The following is an 18,330-nucleotide window of genomic DNA, read 5'->3' as shown; positions in this document are numbered from 1 at the left end:
AAAGCTGAAACAGCTTTTTGGAAAATTTACCAAACACCATTTTTTAGCTAAAAGTACTTTTGGAGGGCCAGAAAGTGCTTTTTGGCCCTCCAAAAGCTCCTCTGTTTGGGGGAGCTGTTGGCAGTAGAGCTGTTGGAAGTAGAGCTGTTGGAAGCAGAGCTGTCTGAAGTAGAGCTGTTATAAAAAGCTGTTTGCTGTTTGGTAACTACATTCGTAAAGTGCTGTGGTACTTTATTTTGTGTTGGGTAAATAAACTGAGAAAGTACTTTTATATGACAAAATTACCATAAAGGACATTGCATAGTATTATACAACAGAACATAATAAAACATAACATAAATTAATACATAAATATACGATATAGTATAATATTATTGTAATATAAAATAATATTATGTTAATATAGCATAATAGTAATATAATTATTAGAGTAAATTAATATTTGGTAATATAACATAATATTAAATTATTTAACATAACATTTTAATGTATTATGATATATGTAATATATATTATATTTATAGTATAATACAATAATAAAAGTATAAAATATTATAATTATTATTATAAATTAATTTTTCATAATATAACATAATATTAAATTATTTAAAATAACATATTAATGTATTATAATGTAATGTAATATAATATAATATTTATAGTATAATACAATAATAAAGGTATAAAATATTATAATTATTAGTATAAATTAATTTTCCATAATATAACATAATATTAAATTATTTAACATAACATATTAATGTATTATGATATAATATGATATGATATTATATTTATAGTATAATACAAAAATAAAGGCATAAAATATTATAATTATTAGTATAAATTAAATTTGTCATAATATAACATAATATTAAATTATTTAACATAACATATTAATGTATTATGATATAATATAATATGATATTATAGTATAATACAAAAATAAAGGTATAAAATATTATAATTATTAGTATAAAATAATTTTCCATAATAATTTCCCATAATTTTTCATAAAATAATTTTCCGCGGTCCAGGGGCTCTTCTTTGTGGTCCACGCTCGAGGAGGACCTCAGCGTGGGCCGCGAGGTTGATGATAAAAAAAAAACAATAGATTGATTTTGAAAGGTATGGAAAAGGAATAAAATTTTTTTCTTCTAAAATGTGGTTCAAGATATGCATACAAAAATTGAAAAGAAAAATACATTTTCTTACGGAAGGGAGTCTGACGGCTTGGGTTCTTGGCTCCAGCGATTTTTAGGTTTATACAGAGATAAACTATGTAATTATGTTATTTTAATATGGACATTTTTGTCAAAAATACAGCTTTCCGAAAAAGCTGAAACAGCTTCCTCCTAAAAGCTCCAAATTGGAGCTTCCTCCCAAAAGCTGTTTTCAGCTTCCCGCAAAAGCTGAAACAGCTTTTTGAAAAATTTACCAAACACAGTTTTTCATCTAAAAGTACTTTTGGAGGGCCAGAAAGTACTTTCTGGCCCTCCAAAAGCTCCCCGAGCTGTTGGTAGTAGAGTTGTTGGAAGTAGAGCTGTTGGAAGTAGAGCTGTCTGAAGTAGAGCTGTTATAAAAAGCTGTTTGCTGTTTGGTAACTACATTCGTAAAGTGCTGTGGTACTTTGTTTTGTGTTTGGTAAACAAACTGAGAAAGTACTTTTGTTTGACAAAATTACCATAAAGGACATTGCATAGTATTATACAACAAAACGTAATAAAACATAACATATATTAATACATAAATATACAATATAATATAATATTTTTGTAATATAAAATAATATTATTATAATATAGCATAATAGTAATATAATTATTAGAGTAAATTAATATTTGGTAATATAACATAATATTAAATTATTTAACATAACATATTAATGTATTATGATATAATGTAATATATATTATATTTATAGTATAATACAATAATAAAGGTATAAAATATTATAATTATTAGTATAAATTAATTTCTCATAATATAACATAATATTAAATTATTTAAAATAACATAATAATGTATTATAATGTAATGTAATATAATATAATATTTATAGTATAATACAATAATAAAGGTATAAAATATTATAATTATTAGTGTAAATAATTAATAATATTGAAATATATTTATTTATTATCTTATTTATTCATTCATTCATTCATTTATATAAATATTTATTTGTTTATTTTTTATTTTTAAAATTATCTTTTCTTCTCTTTTTTCCTTTCCCTTTCTTCTTTTTTTTCTTTTTCCTTTTCTTTTCTTTTTTTCTTCTCTTCTTCTCCTTCCTTCCTCTCCCCCGTTCTCCTTTCTTCTCCTCCCGCGCAGCCGGCGGCGCTGGAAGAGGGCCAGGCTGCTGCGGCCGCGGGAGGGGGCCGGGCCGGGGCCGCTGGCGGCCGTGGGACGGGGCCGGGCCGTGGCCGGCAGTGCCCGCGGCAGTCTCGGCGGCCGCGGCTGGCCACCTGGGAAATGCTCTCCTCCCGCGAGGCCGACAGCGCCGGGCCGTGGCGGACGCGGGAGGGGGGCGGGTTGTGACCGTCGGCGGCCGCAGGAAGGGGGAGGGCGCCCCCTTCTTCTTCCTGTTCTTTGGCCCCTCCCCATCGTGGGAAGGAGGAGGGCGCCGGGCCTTTCCGTGACAGGGGCATCATCGCCGGCGGCGGCCGCGGGAAGGGGAAGACCACTCGTCTTCCTCTTCTTCGGCACCTTCCCACCATGGGGGCGGGGGAGAGGGAGGGGGTGCGACGGCGGGGCAGTGGAAGAGGGTACGGCGGCGGGGGAGAGGGAGTGGGGTTGGGTGGGAGAGGAAGAGACGGTGAGAGAGAGGTTTTTGGGAGGAATTTTTTTTTAAATGGGGGTATTTTGGTCAAAAATACAGCTTTGCGAAAAAGCTGAAAATAGCATTTTCGAAAAGCTCCAAATTGGAGCTTCCCTCCAAAAGCTGTTTTCAGCTTCCCGCAAAAGCTGAAACAGCTTTTTGGAAAATTTACCAAACACCATTTTTTAGCTAAAAGTACTTTTGGAGGGCCAGAAAGTGCTTTTTGGCCCTCCAAAAGCTCCCCCAAACAGGGCCTTAGGCATTTGGTTGTTTCCTTGTTCATTCCTGATATGGTCAATTTAGGTGTTAATGTAATTTGCAATAGAAAATTTTCAAATCTGGTTTGTTATATTATTAATGAAGAAAAACAATGGCATGCTTGATAATTACCATATTACTTGCAAGGGTATATCCAAAAAAATATTGTTGGACAAATTAAATTTTGTAACCGATCTCTAATTTATCCCTTAAAACTGTTTAAGTTTTTTTTGCTATCTTAATCGTTGCTTATTTATCAAATGATTGATTATTTTTTCATGCTTTGCATGTCCTTGCATTAAAATTAATTACTATTTCAAATTTAACATGCGCATCCACATAAATATTATTAATTACTAGTATATAACCTGCACAATGCACAGGATACAATTTTCTCCCTTTTTTTTTTGTTATTCTTGAAATACAGTATAAATTCTAAAAAAATACTTTGATAGTTAAATTTTTGTAGCACATTAAGCATCTAACTTTAATGTTGGATGAGCAAATTCTCATTATTAATAAAAACATCATTAATATTGGCATCTACATAGTGAATGAAGAATTTTGCATAAGCTGAGTCTTCGTGGAAAACTCTCGTCATTAACTCACATCAAATATCTAAATTGATATAGCAATGTCGGTTTAAATAAATACTACATTTATATTTTTCTTAGATAATACTACCAAGCATAAATTACATCAATTCTATGAGTATCATTGATATTCAATATTCAAAACACAAAGTACTCTATTATCTATCACTTATATTTACTTGTTATTAAAGAAATTGATAATATAATACTCACTTATAACAAATATATATTGATAAGTAATCATTAAAGGTTTATCTTTCTCTTGTATCAATTATAAGAGCCCTACTTATTATCCAAACAAAAAACCATATGATATTATTAACACAAACATCTATATGACGAGTAGAGAAATCAACTTAGCAAATTTTTATTTCACGTCACTAAATATTATTAAATCTCATGCATTTTTTTTTCCTTTTTAGTTCATTTTTCTCATATATGTAGCTGTAATGATTATTTACTAATTTATAAATCTCTAAATCTATAAAACATATTTAGCAGATCATTAAAAATTATTGATCTCTATATGGATATGCGCTGTTTGGATTTGGATTTTGGTACTCTTGTTTGAGTAGAATGCATGCTTTGAAAGTCAACTATTTAAACTAACTCATGCCCCAACACACACAGCAGCTTCAAAGCCTCTGCAGACGAAATTGCCTCCTAGGTGACTCATCACTTCAAAAAAAAATTTCTAAAAGAACTACTTGCCTGCTCCTCTTTTTTATCAACTTTTTTTTTCCTGGTTCTATTGGCTGCACCCATACCCATCATGTGCAAGATGTTGTACCTAAAAAAAAAAAGAAAGAAAAAAAGCCGCTGCAACACCGCCTTCACCCGAGCAACATCTCACGGTGCCGCCCCCGAACTGCACTATGGAGGCTGACCCCCCCGCTGTCCACCTGGATCTACCGGCGGCATCGGCGGCATTCTATTTTCTGTGCCTCTCACCTAACGAATTCTATTTACAGGTCCATTGTCTACTCTGCTAATAGGTCATGCTTTCGAGTTCTTTTCTCAAGTTCGCATTCACCCATTTCCCCTTACATGCAGCTATCCTAATTGAGTATAAAATTTCAAAGAACCAGTTGCAATTTTTAAATGCTCTATGAAATGAAGGCTCATATACTAGCAGTTCAGCCTGTACATCCCTGAAGTCATTGGAAAGGGAAAAATAATGCTAATCGAAAATTAAGTTTTTGTGATCTGCCAGAAGTCATCAGGATGGATGTTCAAGAAACGATACAGATAGCCTCGAGGAAGGGGATCATAATGTCTTGAACATGGGAATAAACTCGACCGACACCCGAAATGGAAGGCAGAAATTAGGCCATATGCTTATGGTCAGACCTCTGAAACTTTTCTCTTTCTATCTGATGTTGCGCTGGCATCAGGAGGGGATTGATTGAACTCTGACCTGCATCATGCCAACAAAAATGGTTAGTCATATCAATGCACAATATGGCTAAAGACCAAAAGGAAATACCTACTACAGCGATGACACAAAGGAAAAGCAATATGCAATGCATGGTATTTAACTACAGCGGTGATAAACGATCAAATTGACTATATCTTATTAATTATACTGAGTAAGAATAACTAAAAGTTTAAAAACAATTCGGACAGTTTTGGTGAGCAGCCTCACAACAAAGAAAGGGGTATCACCTGACAACCCTTGATTTAGTGTGATCAATTTTGAGGTCAGGTTTTCACACACGCCCTATCCAGGGTGGTTGAAAGATAAACAGAGCAGAAGCAGGATCTAAGGTGTGTTCATGGTAAGATAATTAAGGCATGCTGCTGCTTCAATCCAGTACATATGGCTCATCTATGCAGACAAAACAATTTTCAAATAATTTTCTACATCTCTTGATATCACAATTCACGAGCGAGAAAGCAGCTATTGAGGTATTACTTGATATTAACACTACCTGTTAAGATATGCCGAGCAAAAAAAAAGTATTTTAGTTTAGTTTTATTTCGCCACAGATAAACTCTCGGGAATCTACAAGGGCTGAAGGATTTACTCATTGCATTATTGTGTCTTTGAATCTTCGGTGCTCAGTATGGCAGGGAGTTCAACTCGATTACTATATTGAATCAGATTCTAAGTTGACTGAGCACCTTTAAAGTAGCTAACATTGCTCTAGGCTTGTTATCCAGTTTCAAAACTCAGTTTCAACTTGCTTTTGGCCAGACAAAATCAGTGTCAGCTCTACTAGTTGCATTAGTTTCAAGAAAACGGGTTCAAGTCAGAGCTTTTGACTGTGAAGAAAGAAAAAAAAAGTTAGAAAAAAAAATCAATATCAATAATTGGAAATAAAAATATCATTTTGGATTATAATGTATTATTTGGGTAATTGTATTATTTACAGTTTCATTGGGTAGCAAAACCTTTTACAAAACATTAAAAATGATTAAGAAAAACATAAAATATCGATTATAGAACAAAAACTAGAATAAAAGGGCAAGCTAGAAAAATAGATTCGACACGGATTTAAAATTAAATATGTTATTTGGGAAGATTCCTATACACCAGATACATGCAATCACATTACAACAAAAAAAAGACCTTTAAGAAATGTGAACTTCTGTTTAAAAAAGAAAAGATATCTGAACTTCAATTATTTTGTGATACTTCATGAACATAATTCTGATCTACAAGATCTTGCATAGTTTGCAAAATTTAAGAAACTAAATATTAAAAAAAATAGTTAAAATTGTCTACACTTAGGTCTCCTACAATATAAAACCTAAGTGCATTCTAAGAATATGCAGATCATTACTGAAACAAAAAAAGAAAAGGAGACATAGGATGCGTCAGAAGAATACTAGAAGCTGAAATGGCCTCAATAACAGAATTTCAGTAGCACTATATGTAATAACCCAGAACCTCACCCGAGAAGAACAGCCAGCGGTTATTTCAGAGTTCTTGGCGTTGTTTAAGTACCCAATATCTTCCCAACACAATCTACGTGGGATTAAACACATACATGCATGGGACCTCACACGCTCACCCCATTTAAGTCATAGAGCCTGTGCTAGGGAAAGGGTCCATATATCACCTAGCCAGAGGTTTCTTACCGATATCGAGTGAGGCCACTCACTGTATACAGCCTGGCTAGGGTCCATACTCATTGGAAATGCAAGTGAAGCCAAAAATACCACAACCAAAAATTCCTCTTTGATAAATCGCGTGAAGCCACTCATATGCTACGTGGCTAGGGCTCCAATAGCATTCTTCGATTATGGCATTTTGTTTTATATTTAAAAATCTTCTCAGAAATATCAAATGAAACATTTACTAAAAAGCTTCAATAGAAAGAAACATGTGGAAGAGGTTCCAAAGAGGATAGAATCTCGCATCGAATATGAGTTCAACAAGATCAATTAGAAGGCACATACAATTGCATGATTTTACATAAAAGCTAAAACATGTATTTGAGGTAGCAAAGGACCATGGAAGAAGCCAAAATCCTTATGAAAAAGTTTGAAAACCTGGTCGATAGCAGTCTAGAATTCAAAGAAACCTGAGTTTCAAAAAGTGACTTAGATTCCTGGCAATGCAAGACAAACCTTAGAAACTTTGATCCAAAAAGCATGGAGAAGTCACTTACAGGGAAAACATAAATTTTGTAAAGGATCGCACAATTTTGAAATTCAAAACCATGCATAAACTTAAAACAGATAAAAAGATTCAAAAAACAGAAAACAAATCTTAAAACCTTAGTCTTTAAAAGCATGGGAGTGTCACCTACAAGGGAATCCATGATTTTGGAAAAGGCTGTGGTTTAGACTATTAAACACAAAATCTTGGGGTTGATTTTTTTTAAAAAATATTGTTTTCTGGGTTAAAAAAATAATCAGGTTTGGAATTGGCTTTGATAGCACCTCCAAAAGTACAAATTAATTCGGGACGTAGAAGAGTTACTTAAAAAGGAAATCATAGCTTGTGAAAGACAGTCTTAGTTTAGAAATTCAAAAGAAGGCACAAGCTCATACGAAACAGAAATATTAACCAAATCTTAACTTCAAAGGCACAGAGAAAGGCTTGCTTATGATGTACCAAAAAAAAGAGGTTTACTTATAAGGAAATTAAATACTCCAGATTTAAAGCACAAAAATTCAAGAACATGAAGCAGCTATTCATCTTAGAAGTCATCAAGATTCTTCTTAAGGCTTCTTATCTTCCCTTTCTCTTCTCCTTTTCCTCTCTCTTGAAACCCATCCATTCTTTTCCCCTCCCTTGGTGACCACACATTAGCCCTATTTATAGAGTTGGAACAGTGGTTTAGAAGGTGGGCCCGCTAGGTTGTTCTAGGTTAGGGTGGTTCGAGTATGTTGGGCTCCACTAGGTCAGTTAGGTCAGGGAAGTGCCAGGTAATGTGGGATAGATTAATGAGCACGTAAAGCATTACATCTAAATAAGGAAGCAGCCCATTGGAATTTAATAAAAGCAATTAAAAACTCCAATTCCTCAAAAATTACGGTGATTTCCCAACTTTAATTCAAAACACCCATTTTTTTTTTTGGCTCCAACTCAAAATTCCAACTTTCAAATGCTAAGGTATTTCTCGAAGCTTAAAATTTTATAAATTCTTATATACTAAAACCCAAAAGTCTAGTTAGTCTTCAAAGCACATCTACGAAAAATGATGCTTGAATGTACTTAGAACCTCGGCAGATTGGTTCATTTTTTCATACATTTTTTACACATGCGCACGTATCTACATACATTTACATTTTTCTATGCATAGGTCGGATCCATAAAACCAGCTCCAAATAGTTGGGAAAAGTTTTGATGATCATAATTATGATATGATATGTATAGGTCGAGCCATTATATTTTCTGTAACCCAAGATCGGCTAGCTAGAAATTATTTGGGATCCGTAGCCCCACTTAAGCACTCAAGATCCTTCAAGCATACAAACGATGTGGGATTACAAACACTCATAGGAGTCCTCACTAGCTCTCCCTATTTAAGCCCTGGCATCCTTGTGAGGCCAAGGGTCCAACTAGAATCACGAACTACAAATGGCTAGTGGTTAGCCTAAAAAGGGGTGTCGTGCAGTGTCCCCTAGTGCACATGGGTCAAGTAAGGTCCGCTCCAATTCTTCTTGATAAAAATCCAAGAACTCACCCAAAAAGGCTAGTCTTGGCCTTACTTAAGTATCCAAGATCTTCTCGGCATACGATCAATGTGAGACCAATTACATTGTCACAATGACAGTTATGCAAGCTACATTAGACATTTGCCAAACATCATTAGCAAATTATCTCATGTGTCCATAGCATGTAACTTCAAGTTGGATGACCTAAGTAAGCAGAAATATGCATCATACTTCCATGATAGCCGATTTCACAACAAAACTAAACAATAGCCAAACTAGGAGGCTATAATAATAAATATTCAACTTACACAAAAAAGGAATCCCATAGAATAGATTAAGGAAGACCAACACATCTTCATGGCCCTATTATTCCTTATGTAACAAATCATATTGCAACATAAGATTGATATCTTGATGGCTTTCACAGACTATCAAGAATCCAAATTACAGACTCATGCTGGCTGAGTTATCCAATTGCCTATACAAAATATGATACACCTAGCAAATTGCGCCCCCCCCCCCCCCCCCCCAAAAAAAAAAAAAAAAAAAAGAAGAAGAAGAAGTCATAGCTATACAAGATTAGGATGGTGATGATTCATACATATTGTATTGCATGTTGCATATCAAGAATGTGTCAGATCCAGCCTATATTGCAATTATAATATAAGTCAAAGAAACCGTTCCAACATAATGTCATGATTCTACAATTCAGCTATGCATAACAAAACCTGGAAACACAAGCATGGAATAACGAACACAATAGCCAGAAATTACAACTCAAAGTATAAAGCAACTTGAAAAGAATAAACTAGGGTAGGTTAAGGATGATTTTTGAAATTTTAATGGTTTCATGGAAGTTCCACTCACCCACAGGTAGAACACTTCTTGTGGTGTTTGCAGAATATTGACAAACAAACAGAACACACGTACCCCATGTCAATGGTCTTTTTGTGGCAGAAACAACTGCAAGAACCACAACCGTCAGATGAATGGATTAGAAATTCAAGAATATAGACAATTACATGAGAAGGTTCAGAAAGCAGTGCATGCACGCATGTAAGGTAATTGACATAAGAACAGCAAATTTCATCTCCAAAAAATGATTAGAGTTCGGTGAGTGGTTTGTGTTAATTCATTGGTAAAAGTACCAAGACAAATTTAGCCTCTTATCCTAAGATTATTGCTGGAGATAAGTTGAAGGCACTTATCTTCCTCTGTGGATGTGGACAAATCAACAAATATATGCTAGTATTTATTTAACTTTCTCTTTTCTCTACTATGCATGTCCAAGCTAGTTCTAGTACAAATTCTCATCTTTTTCCCATCAAACACCAAAGTCCCAAAAAAGTATGAGTTATAACGTATATGCATGGAAAATCAGTAAGCAGAAGGAGATGAAGATGAATAAAAAAGTGGAAAAGAACATACGAGGCACGGAAGTCCACTCCTGCAGGCTTAGGAAGTTGTAAAAAGTTGCGTGATTGCAAATCAGTTGCAAATACTGCCTGTATATTTTCATAAAAGGTAATAAAATACAAAACTCATGAACAGTCATCAACAGTGAAATGAGATTTTGCATACTGATCCAGGATTATTCAAATCACAACTGATACAATAGAGTAGCATACATACGGAGAATGGCAACTGATTATTTGCAACTATGAAACAAGTACAAAAATGGGTTACACATCTGCTATTTGTAAAAGAAAAGCAATAGAAATTTTTTTTTATATCACGCATTAACTTTTTGAGAAAATGGCCTTAGGTTGGAAAAAATGGCAAAGTGGATACCTTACCCTAATTCATAGGACAAGTCTTGCTGTGTATGTTTATCCTTGTGCTAACCAAATGAATTAAAAAAGCATAAACTTAAAACCAAGGACTCAAGTCCCGGCAAGACGTCCCGCGGGATACCGAGATAGGGTACCATCCCAAGTGTCGGAATAGGACCATCCCGCCATTGTCTTAGTATCCCAATCGACACATCTTTAGACACCTCCTATCCCAAGTATTGGGAACACGCAGGACCACGGCGCGTCGTCCCATTCCATAGGAAAACCGGGACAGTCTTGTCCCATGGGATTTAAAACCTTGCTTAAATTTATAAACGGTTTGCAATTGGCGACAAGTAGAAATGTAACTTTATCTTATAGGAAGAGAGAATCCTAGGTCTAGGACTACGGCATATTCCCAACTAGTTGGTTTTTTCTTGTTTTTGTTTTACCTTTGTTCATTTTTAGGTATTATATAGAAAAATTGAATATGGAAAATCAGGGGAATATGCAAAAAAAAAAATAATAAAATTGCAAAGTTATGAAGCACATGAGAAACACAGCATAAGAAAAAAGAAAAAAAGAAAAGAAAATACATAATATATTTTGTCTCTCTAACAGGTTAGCTGGTCGGTTAAAAAGAAAGAAGAAGATGACTTTTATCAAATCTTGAAAACACATAGAAACAAAGTAATAGTAATTATTACCTAAAGATATGGGATAGTTCAGTGGCGCAAAATTACTTCTGATGACCCCTTCTGAAAGTTTTCATGGTCAAAACTTTAAAAGATAGAAAGGTAAAAGAATACTAGCTAAATATCTTTAAACTTCTTCTGGATATCCCTGAGCCTGGTCCACACCCTGAGGAGGCTGAGCCTGCTGCTTCCTAAAATTGGTGGAAAACTAAGAAAACTATGAGTATGTAGGGAATATATTGACTAAGCTTGGTGGTGAATGTGCGACAGTTATTTCTGCCATACTTCAGCATGAGGGCTTTGGGATTTGGGAAGCTATTGATAAAAAATATACTGTGGCAGACACTGTAAAATATATGTTTAGACATCTGCACCAGCTGTGCTATGCCATGCCTGATGCATGTCATACATACCATGTGTTGACAAGTGGACGTGCCAGGGCATGCACTGTGCTGACTGTTGACTGAGAGAAGCACCAGCTTCAGCTCCTCAATCCTTGCTTTCACATTATGATAAAACCAAGCACCATTATGTATTTTCAATTAAAACTAATCAGGTACATGTTTGTCCAACATCTGCTATGCTGCATTTTCTATCAAGACCTTTCCAAAGCTCTGAAGCTGAAGTGCAGTGGAAATTAATGTCATTGTTGATCACAAAGCAAATTTGAAATTTTCTCACACAGTTATGGTTCTTTTTTCTCAAGATTTTTCCCAAGCAAAAGAAGCACCAGGCTCAGTCTGTTAAAGCTTTGGACCAGGTAAAGAGACAACCAAGAAAGGGTTCAAGGTAACCAGCCAATATTGCACTTTACTTCGCCATCTTTTAAAGTTTTGACCATAAAATTTCAGGTGCAGAGGGATTAATAAAAGAATTTATGATTAGAATGCTCTGCAGATCTATCTATCACTAGCTAAAAAGTTGATCTTATCTAAGACGAGAGTCCTTGTCACACTGACAGCATGTCAATATTTTGCAACTTAAATACTTTTGCATAATATTACTGGCTGGATTGATTTAAATCATAGATTCAGATCATATATCAGAAGATCTGTTATAATCACAGATTCATTCCATTTAAAAATATCAATAAGAAGATGTATGGAAATTTAGAACTGGTCCAAAGCTTGTGTTTCTGCTGTAACGGTTTCAAACAAAAGCAATCTACAGTGGGATTGAGCTATAGAATTAGTAATGGTTGTTGGATAGGCCCATGCCTTACCAACTGTTGCTGATGTTTTGATGTCGATACAGAAAATGCGTTGCAGACTAGCATTTCCTACTATGCCTTCAGCCTTTTTCCATTCTTCCACCAACCATTAGCTTCTCATTAACGATATTCAAGAACCACCTGGCCAACCAGCTTTATGCTGGTTGGCACCCCTCTCCTAAGAACTTGCTCCTGGGAGAGATAAACCCTGGTGGTTGCACACAGCTCTGTATTGCTCAATAAAAGATATTCAAGAACCACCTGATCACTTATCAGATGATCTAGTTTTAAATACATACTTTGCAATGGGAAGGTGTATCAAAACCCAAACTAGTACATAGTTCATTACTTCATTTTCACTTCAACTTCTTTAAGACCAATTCCATATTTACAGGAAACTAAGGTAATACTAATTATTTTGTAGTCAAAATAGAACAGCAGTGCATTGAGTTGATAGAAGTAAATTTAGGTAAAGTGGAGTAATTAGTTCAAAATTAATCTCATCAACTGTATTTATCTACTCTCTTTTCTCTTAAGGAGTTATAGAGTAGCTATCTTCTCTACTTCAACAAATATCTTGAGACCATGTCCCAACCTTGTAAGTCACAAATAGCTAAAAGATATTGCATTCAATCAACTTTACCTGCAAACCAGTAATAGCATGCCAATATTTTGAAATTAAGAGAAACAAAAATATCGTCCAATTAATGAACATCAAGTCCAGAAATTATGCATATCAATTATCTACTAAACAAAGGGCAGGAATTTCTTCATGATAAAAACAGTGTTTGTAGTATCAGGTCAAATCAAAAAAATAAAAATAAAAATAAAAACTTACTGCAAGGTATTGAAATAAGCCATCTAGTTGTTGGGGCTTCAGATAAACCCCACCAGTAATATATGAAGCCTGAAAAATGGATTTATTTTAATAATTTATGCTAAAAAATAAAGGTGAAACCCGAGACAATCTGCTAAAAAAACATCAGAGTTATAAACTAGAGTTAATTCATGATCTGCACATCACCTGTTGCAAGAAAGCAGAGTGCTGAACCCCTATAACACATGAATCAATAGGAACCTGAGAAATTCAAAAAAAAAATTCCATAATTACAATGAATAAAAGAAATCCCATTGTAAATGCAGAGTATGGAGGCAAAATCATGACAACATAAAAAGGTAACAAAAAGGAAGTATTTAAAAGGATGTAAGTCCAAAAAACTTGTCCATGATGCTTCTCAGGAGTTTGTGAGTTAAATTCTTTGTCGGTACAAAACTACAAGTTCTAATATGTATACTGCACTAGGTTATGTTATATTATAAGGGTCTTTTTGGATATTCCTACATGATTGGGCTGAAAATTCTGTAGGAAACCAACCTATTGGCTTAACTAGCTCGCATCTTCTAAGGGCCTCCCCAAATCCCAACCTTTAGGCTACAACAAGAAAAATGATCCATGAAGGTCTTTTTTCTTCCCACAAAAGTTGGGTTGGAACTTGGAAGGTATTTGGTTGATAGAACCATGCTTAAATGGGCAGCCCAATCCAATAAATCCTGCAGGATTTTTAGTCAAATCTTATATGAAAATCCAAACAAGCCCGAAGAGTTTATCATGGAAATCCCTCTCAGCTCCACCTCTCCAAGGAAAGTGTGTGTGCATGATTCACCATTACAATTTAAGGAAATATTTGGCTACGGCTTACCTCAAGAAAGTATTGACACCAACAAACCTTAAAGGACCAATCTTTATCATCATAAAGATATATACCAGATGTTGGAGAGAGAGAGAAAGAGAGGGGGGGGAGGGGGGGACGATTCCAAATAAATCCCACATGATTCGTAAAACTGCTTGAGGGTAATAAGATATTTGCTTAGATCATTTTGACATTTTAAGAGGGCAAACAATTCAAATACTTAAATGAGAATAGATAATAAATTTAGACGTTTGCAAAGAATACCATGGAACGCTGTGCTGAGAATATTGCATTCATTACTGCAACATATCTGTCCATTCACCGTTTCAGACTTCAAACCAAGTATATGAAGTTACATATGACGGAATCAAACTGCAAAGGAAACATACTGTTCTGGTCCATCTGGAGATGCCTGCAGACATAAAATCTGTCTCGTGATGTTAATTTAATATTTCACCAACCGCAAAATTGTATGTCTTGCAAGTTAATGGACATTGTTTTAGGTATTTTACTAGCATATGAGAAGGATCAGAAAAGTTTATGTAAAAAGAGTATAAAGAAGCAGATTTTCAATGGTAAAACCACAAAAACTTGCACATAATTGGCATAATTGGACGTCATATACTAAAATTAAGTTTATGCAAGACAAAGGTAGAATAGCCGCATTAAGATACATCTCAATAAGGAAAGCACTAGCATCATTAGTTTCAGCATTGAAGTTTGCTCCTTCAGCCTTGAGTAATGCCTGAAAAATGACTCTCATGTAACCACATCCTGGGTTAGGGTATCAAAGTTACATGTAGCTCAGCTAGGTTCAGACAAAGAAATACAATGCAAAGTTGAATCTACTCAGGCCTGCCAAAACTTCAATTACTCAGCAAATCAAGAGGCTTATCCAAGCCACATTTCCTTCTTGCTTAAATGATAACTCATGTAACCATATCCCAGGTTTGGGTATCAAAGTTACATGTGACTCAGCTAGGTTCAGAAAAAGAAATATAACGCAAAGTTGAATCTACTCAGGTCTGCCAACTTGAATGACTCAGCAAATCAAGATGCTTATCCAAGCCACATTTCTTTTGTAGTTAAATGATACTTCTAACTTGGTCAAGGTTGAAGCAACTTTTTTTTGACATAAGCAAGTCATAACGAGTTCACTAACTTGCCGAGCCAAGCATGTATGCCCTTCACTAACATCATTTTCTTATAAATGTCAAATGTTCATCACGTTACATTCTTCAATAGCTTTTCTTCGTATAGGTAACAATTTGTCACTCGGTACGTTTATAACTTAAATGATAAGGTGGTTGTTAGGCTTCCTTCATATTTGAAATTTCTTATCTTTATAAGTAAATGATGACCTATACAGTGATTTGATTCACTAAATTACAATAATGGTGCATGTTATTATATTCAAAATGTTACTCTCTGCCAATAGGTTATGTCTCTGGTCGTCATTATGAATGTAAAATAAGTACTTTTTTAATCTGTTCCTCATTATTTTTGGCATGACCAGGATATATGATGAGGACTTAGTTATAAAGCTTTAAATTAGTAGTTGAATTGTCATCTTTGATCAAAGAATGTATCACAAGTCAATATAATGTTATATATAATTTTACGCTTTTACTTTATAATTACATCAGTCATCCAGATATACATAACTCGAATGAGCCACCAAGTTGATCTTGCATGAGTTACCAAGTCAATTCATAGGTTGGTGAGCTAACTGAGACCAAGACACATGTTTTTTCAGCCATGGTCCTATGACATACTACAAAGTTTAATACTGATCAAACTAGAAAATCTAGATTCCATTGTAGTCAAGGTGATGGACAGATTTTGACTGGATTTTCATACATATATGCATTAAAGGAATTATGCCACGATTATTACATCTATAGCACTCTTGATGTAATGAACAACTAAGGAAAGGTCTACTTCATATAATACAGTTAATATTATGCTCATCAACTTAGAGTCTCCACATAGCTTGTTGGCATAAGAACTATTCCACCCTTCAAATTTTGAATGGGGTCCCACATGTGAAGAATAATATGGCCCTTTAGATATACAAGTGCACAAAACAATATTGGCGCATACAGAAAACGATGAATAGGTGATCCCTTAACAAACTTCAGTTATGAGTGTAAAACCCTCTCCCTAGCTTTTGTTTCCAAACGAAGTCTGGCCAATGTGACCATATGTCAACCGAACCTGTGCTATGGGTTATTCTACACCACAACAGAGAGTGCTAACAGAACCATCATATATTAATCAAAACTCATGATCATATAAATAGAGTCCTTTCAGTCTCAAGGATATTAACAACCTAGTTTACATGAAGCATGAGGTGTTCAGCCTCAACCTGTACTGCTTTCCACTCCCCCGGAGCTATTACTGGACCCTCAATTAATCCATTAAATTTCTAGCAAATATACAACTTCCAAACATCATCATCATAAGTTGCTCTTCGGATTATAATATTTATATTTTCAACAACAAACAAACTTATGAGCAGACAATTACAGTAAGCACAAGAATTCGCTGGACAAATAAATGGGATACTTACTCGTGGCTGCGGATGGAGTGCTCCAGATCGGAAAACCCTCTGAATATCTAATTCCCAGTATTAGGCGCCAACAAAATTTCCTAAATCCCAAAAATTCATGCAACAAGACATGATTTCCAAAGTAGAAAACTATCGAGGATACAGCATAGAGCTAGGGAGAGCGATCCCGAGAGCAGAGAAGAGACACCGCCGACGACCACCCTATCAGGACCCTTCCCAAGCCGCCGATCCTTGGCCACGAACTCCTCCAGCCTGCGAAGAATCTCGGAGCACACGGCGGGCACGTTCCCGCCATGGGACCCTCCGCCCGCCGAGTCGTAGATATAGCCGCAGGAATTGACTCCGGTGGCGATGAGGACCACTTGGTTGAGTTGGTTGAGGAGGAGAACGGAGTTCAAGAATGGAATAACCTTAAAAACATTGATTATTGGGATCAGGTTTTGGGGGTTTTGATTAGATTACAATGATTGGGGAGAAAAAGAGAGCTCACATGGTTGAGGAATTTGGCAAAAGGGAGGGTGGCAGCGGGATGGTGCGGGGAGGTGTTGCCGCCGCCAGCGCCGGCGGCCCAGAAGAAGGGGTTGGTGTCGAGGAGGACGACGACCAGGCTGACATCGTCTGTAGTTTTATAAAGGGGCAAGGGATTAGAGAGAGAAAGATAGAGAGGAAGGGAGGGGCAGGAGAGGACTTACCGGAGTAGAGTTTCGAGGGAGCGGAATTCATGGCTGGTGACAGACGGAGGAAGGACTGCGGCAAGGGGAGCGGAAGTGGGGTTAACCGTGGCGTCAAACGATTTTCCTTTCTAGAGTGGGAATTAGAGTCTAAGCCAGGCCCAATTCCTCTTTTCTGCGTGTCCTGGAAGGCCATCGTTAAATCTGAGCCGAAAACCCCTTCCGGGTGGGGATGTTGCAAAAAAACCGGTCATGACGGTCTTTTTGCTCGATTTATATCAAATATTTTTATTTAGTTTGATTTTGATTTGAGAAAATTTTGAATCAGAAAAAAATCAATTCAATTTTGATTAGAATTTTTTTATGCCCAACCCATATATATCCATATATATAAATTTCAAAAATTAAAATTTTTTCTTATATTTTTTAATATATAATATATTTTATATATTTAAACTTAGTCCAATCAATTGAATATCAGTTTGATAAATCGAACCAAACATAGTTGAATTTTTGGATCGATTTTAAGAGATTTTTGTAGTGGTCGGTTCGAGTTCGGTTTTGATTTAGAAAACCGGTTTTAATCGGTTTAGTTTTGGGTTTAGCTCCAAACCGAACTAATATGTACGTGCACTCTTGCTTTTGGGTCATTCTTCTCGGAAGATATGGTTCTTATTTTTTCTTTTCTATCCTCCCATTAACAGAAAATACAAGAACATCGACATAAAAAAGTTTAAGGCAGTGAAAAATATCACATGACATCAACACAATCTCCTCATTTAAAGATCTAAATTGTACCGTTGCTTGTCACTAGCGCTAGCCATGGCACCATTTTTTAACTTAAAAAACACGTGTTGGATGACAATTGATATATCTGCTTATGAATTTTTTTCTCGGATTAACAACAATGCAAATAAAATGCCAGTTATGATCTT

At 35.5% G+C, this 18,330-nt stretch overlaps 1 protein-coding gene across 2 annotated transcripts; it reads right to left on the bottom strand.

The window, feature by feature from the left end:
• Nucleotides 1-4,773: 4,773 nt before the first annotated feature.
• On the bottom strand, nt 4,774-17,596 carry LOC103716019 (general transcription and DNA repair factor IIH subunit TFB4). 2 transcript variants are annotated; one of them, XM_026808078.2, is made up of 11 exons: nt 17,417-17,596; nt 17,215-17,342; nt 16,867-17,134; nt 16,725-16,771; nt 14,542-14,579; nt 14,417-14,462; nt 13,486-13,539; nt 13,300-13,368; nt 10,213-10,289; nt 9,652-9,747; nt 4,774-5,089 (listed from the first exon to the last, which is right to left on the bottom strand). In XM_026808078.2, the coding sequence occupies exons 1-11, from the start codon at nt 17,589-17,591 to the stop codon at nt 5,017-5,019; spliced, it is 1,071 nt and encodes a 356-aa protein (XP_026663879.1). In that variant the 5' UTR covers nt 17,592-17,596; the 3' UTR covers nt 4,774-5,016. The 2 variants fall into 2 exon arrangements, with proteins under 2 accessions (XP_026663879.1, XP_026663880.1); XM_026808079.2 differs by having other exon boundaries at nt 14,542-14,564.
• Nucleotides 17,597-18,330: the final 734 nt, after the last annotated feature.

This window comes from Phoenix dactylifera, chromosome 8 (genome assembly GCF_009389715.1).
Source record: "Phoenix dactylifera cultivar Barhee BC4 chromosome 8, palm_55x_up_171113_PBpolish2nd_filt_p, whole genome shotgun sequence".
Lineage (NCBI taxonomy): Eukaryota > Viridiplantae > Streptophyta > Magnoliopsida > Arecales > Arecaceae > Phoenix > Phoenix dactylifera.
The sequence above is the reverse complement of the archived record's forward strand: the minus strand, read 5'-3'. Positions and strand labels throughout refer to the sequence as shown.

Bases quoted from the DNA above. Each gene is read 5' to 3' on its own strand.
- LOC103716019 (XM_026808078.2), bottom strand. From the start codon at position 17,591: ATGGCCTTCCAGGACACGCAGAAAAGAGGAATTGGGCCTGGCTTAGAC. The intron at 16,772-16,866 runs GTATCCTCGATA...ACTGGGAATTAG, and splicing joins GCTCTCCCTAGCTCTATGCT to ATATTCAGAGGGTTTTCCGA. The intron at 9,748-10,212 runs GTATGTTCTTTT...TGGTTCTTGCAG, and splicing joins GGAGTGGACTTCCGTGCCTC to TTGTTTCTGCCACAAAAAGA.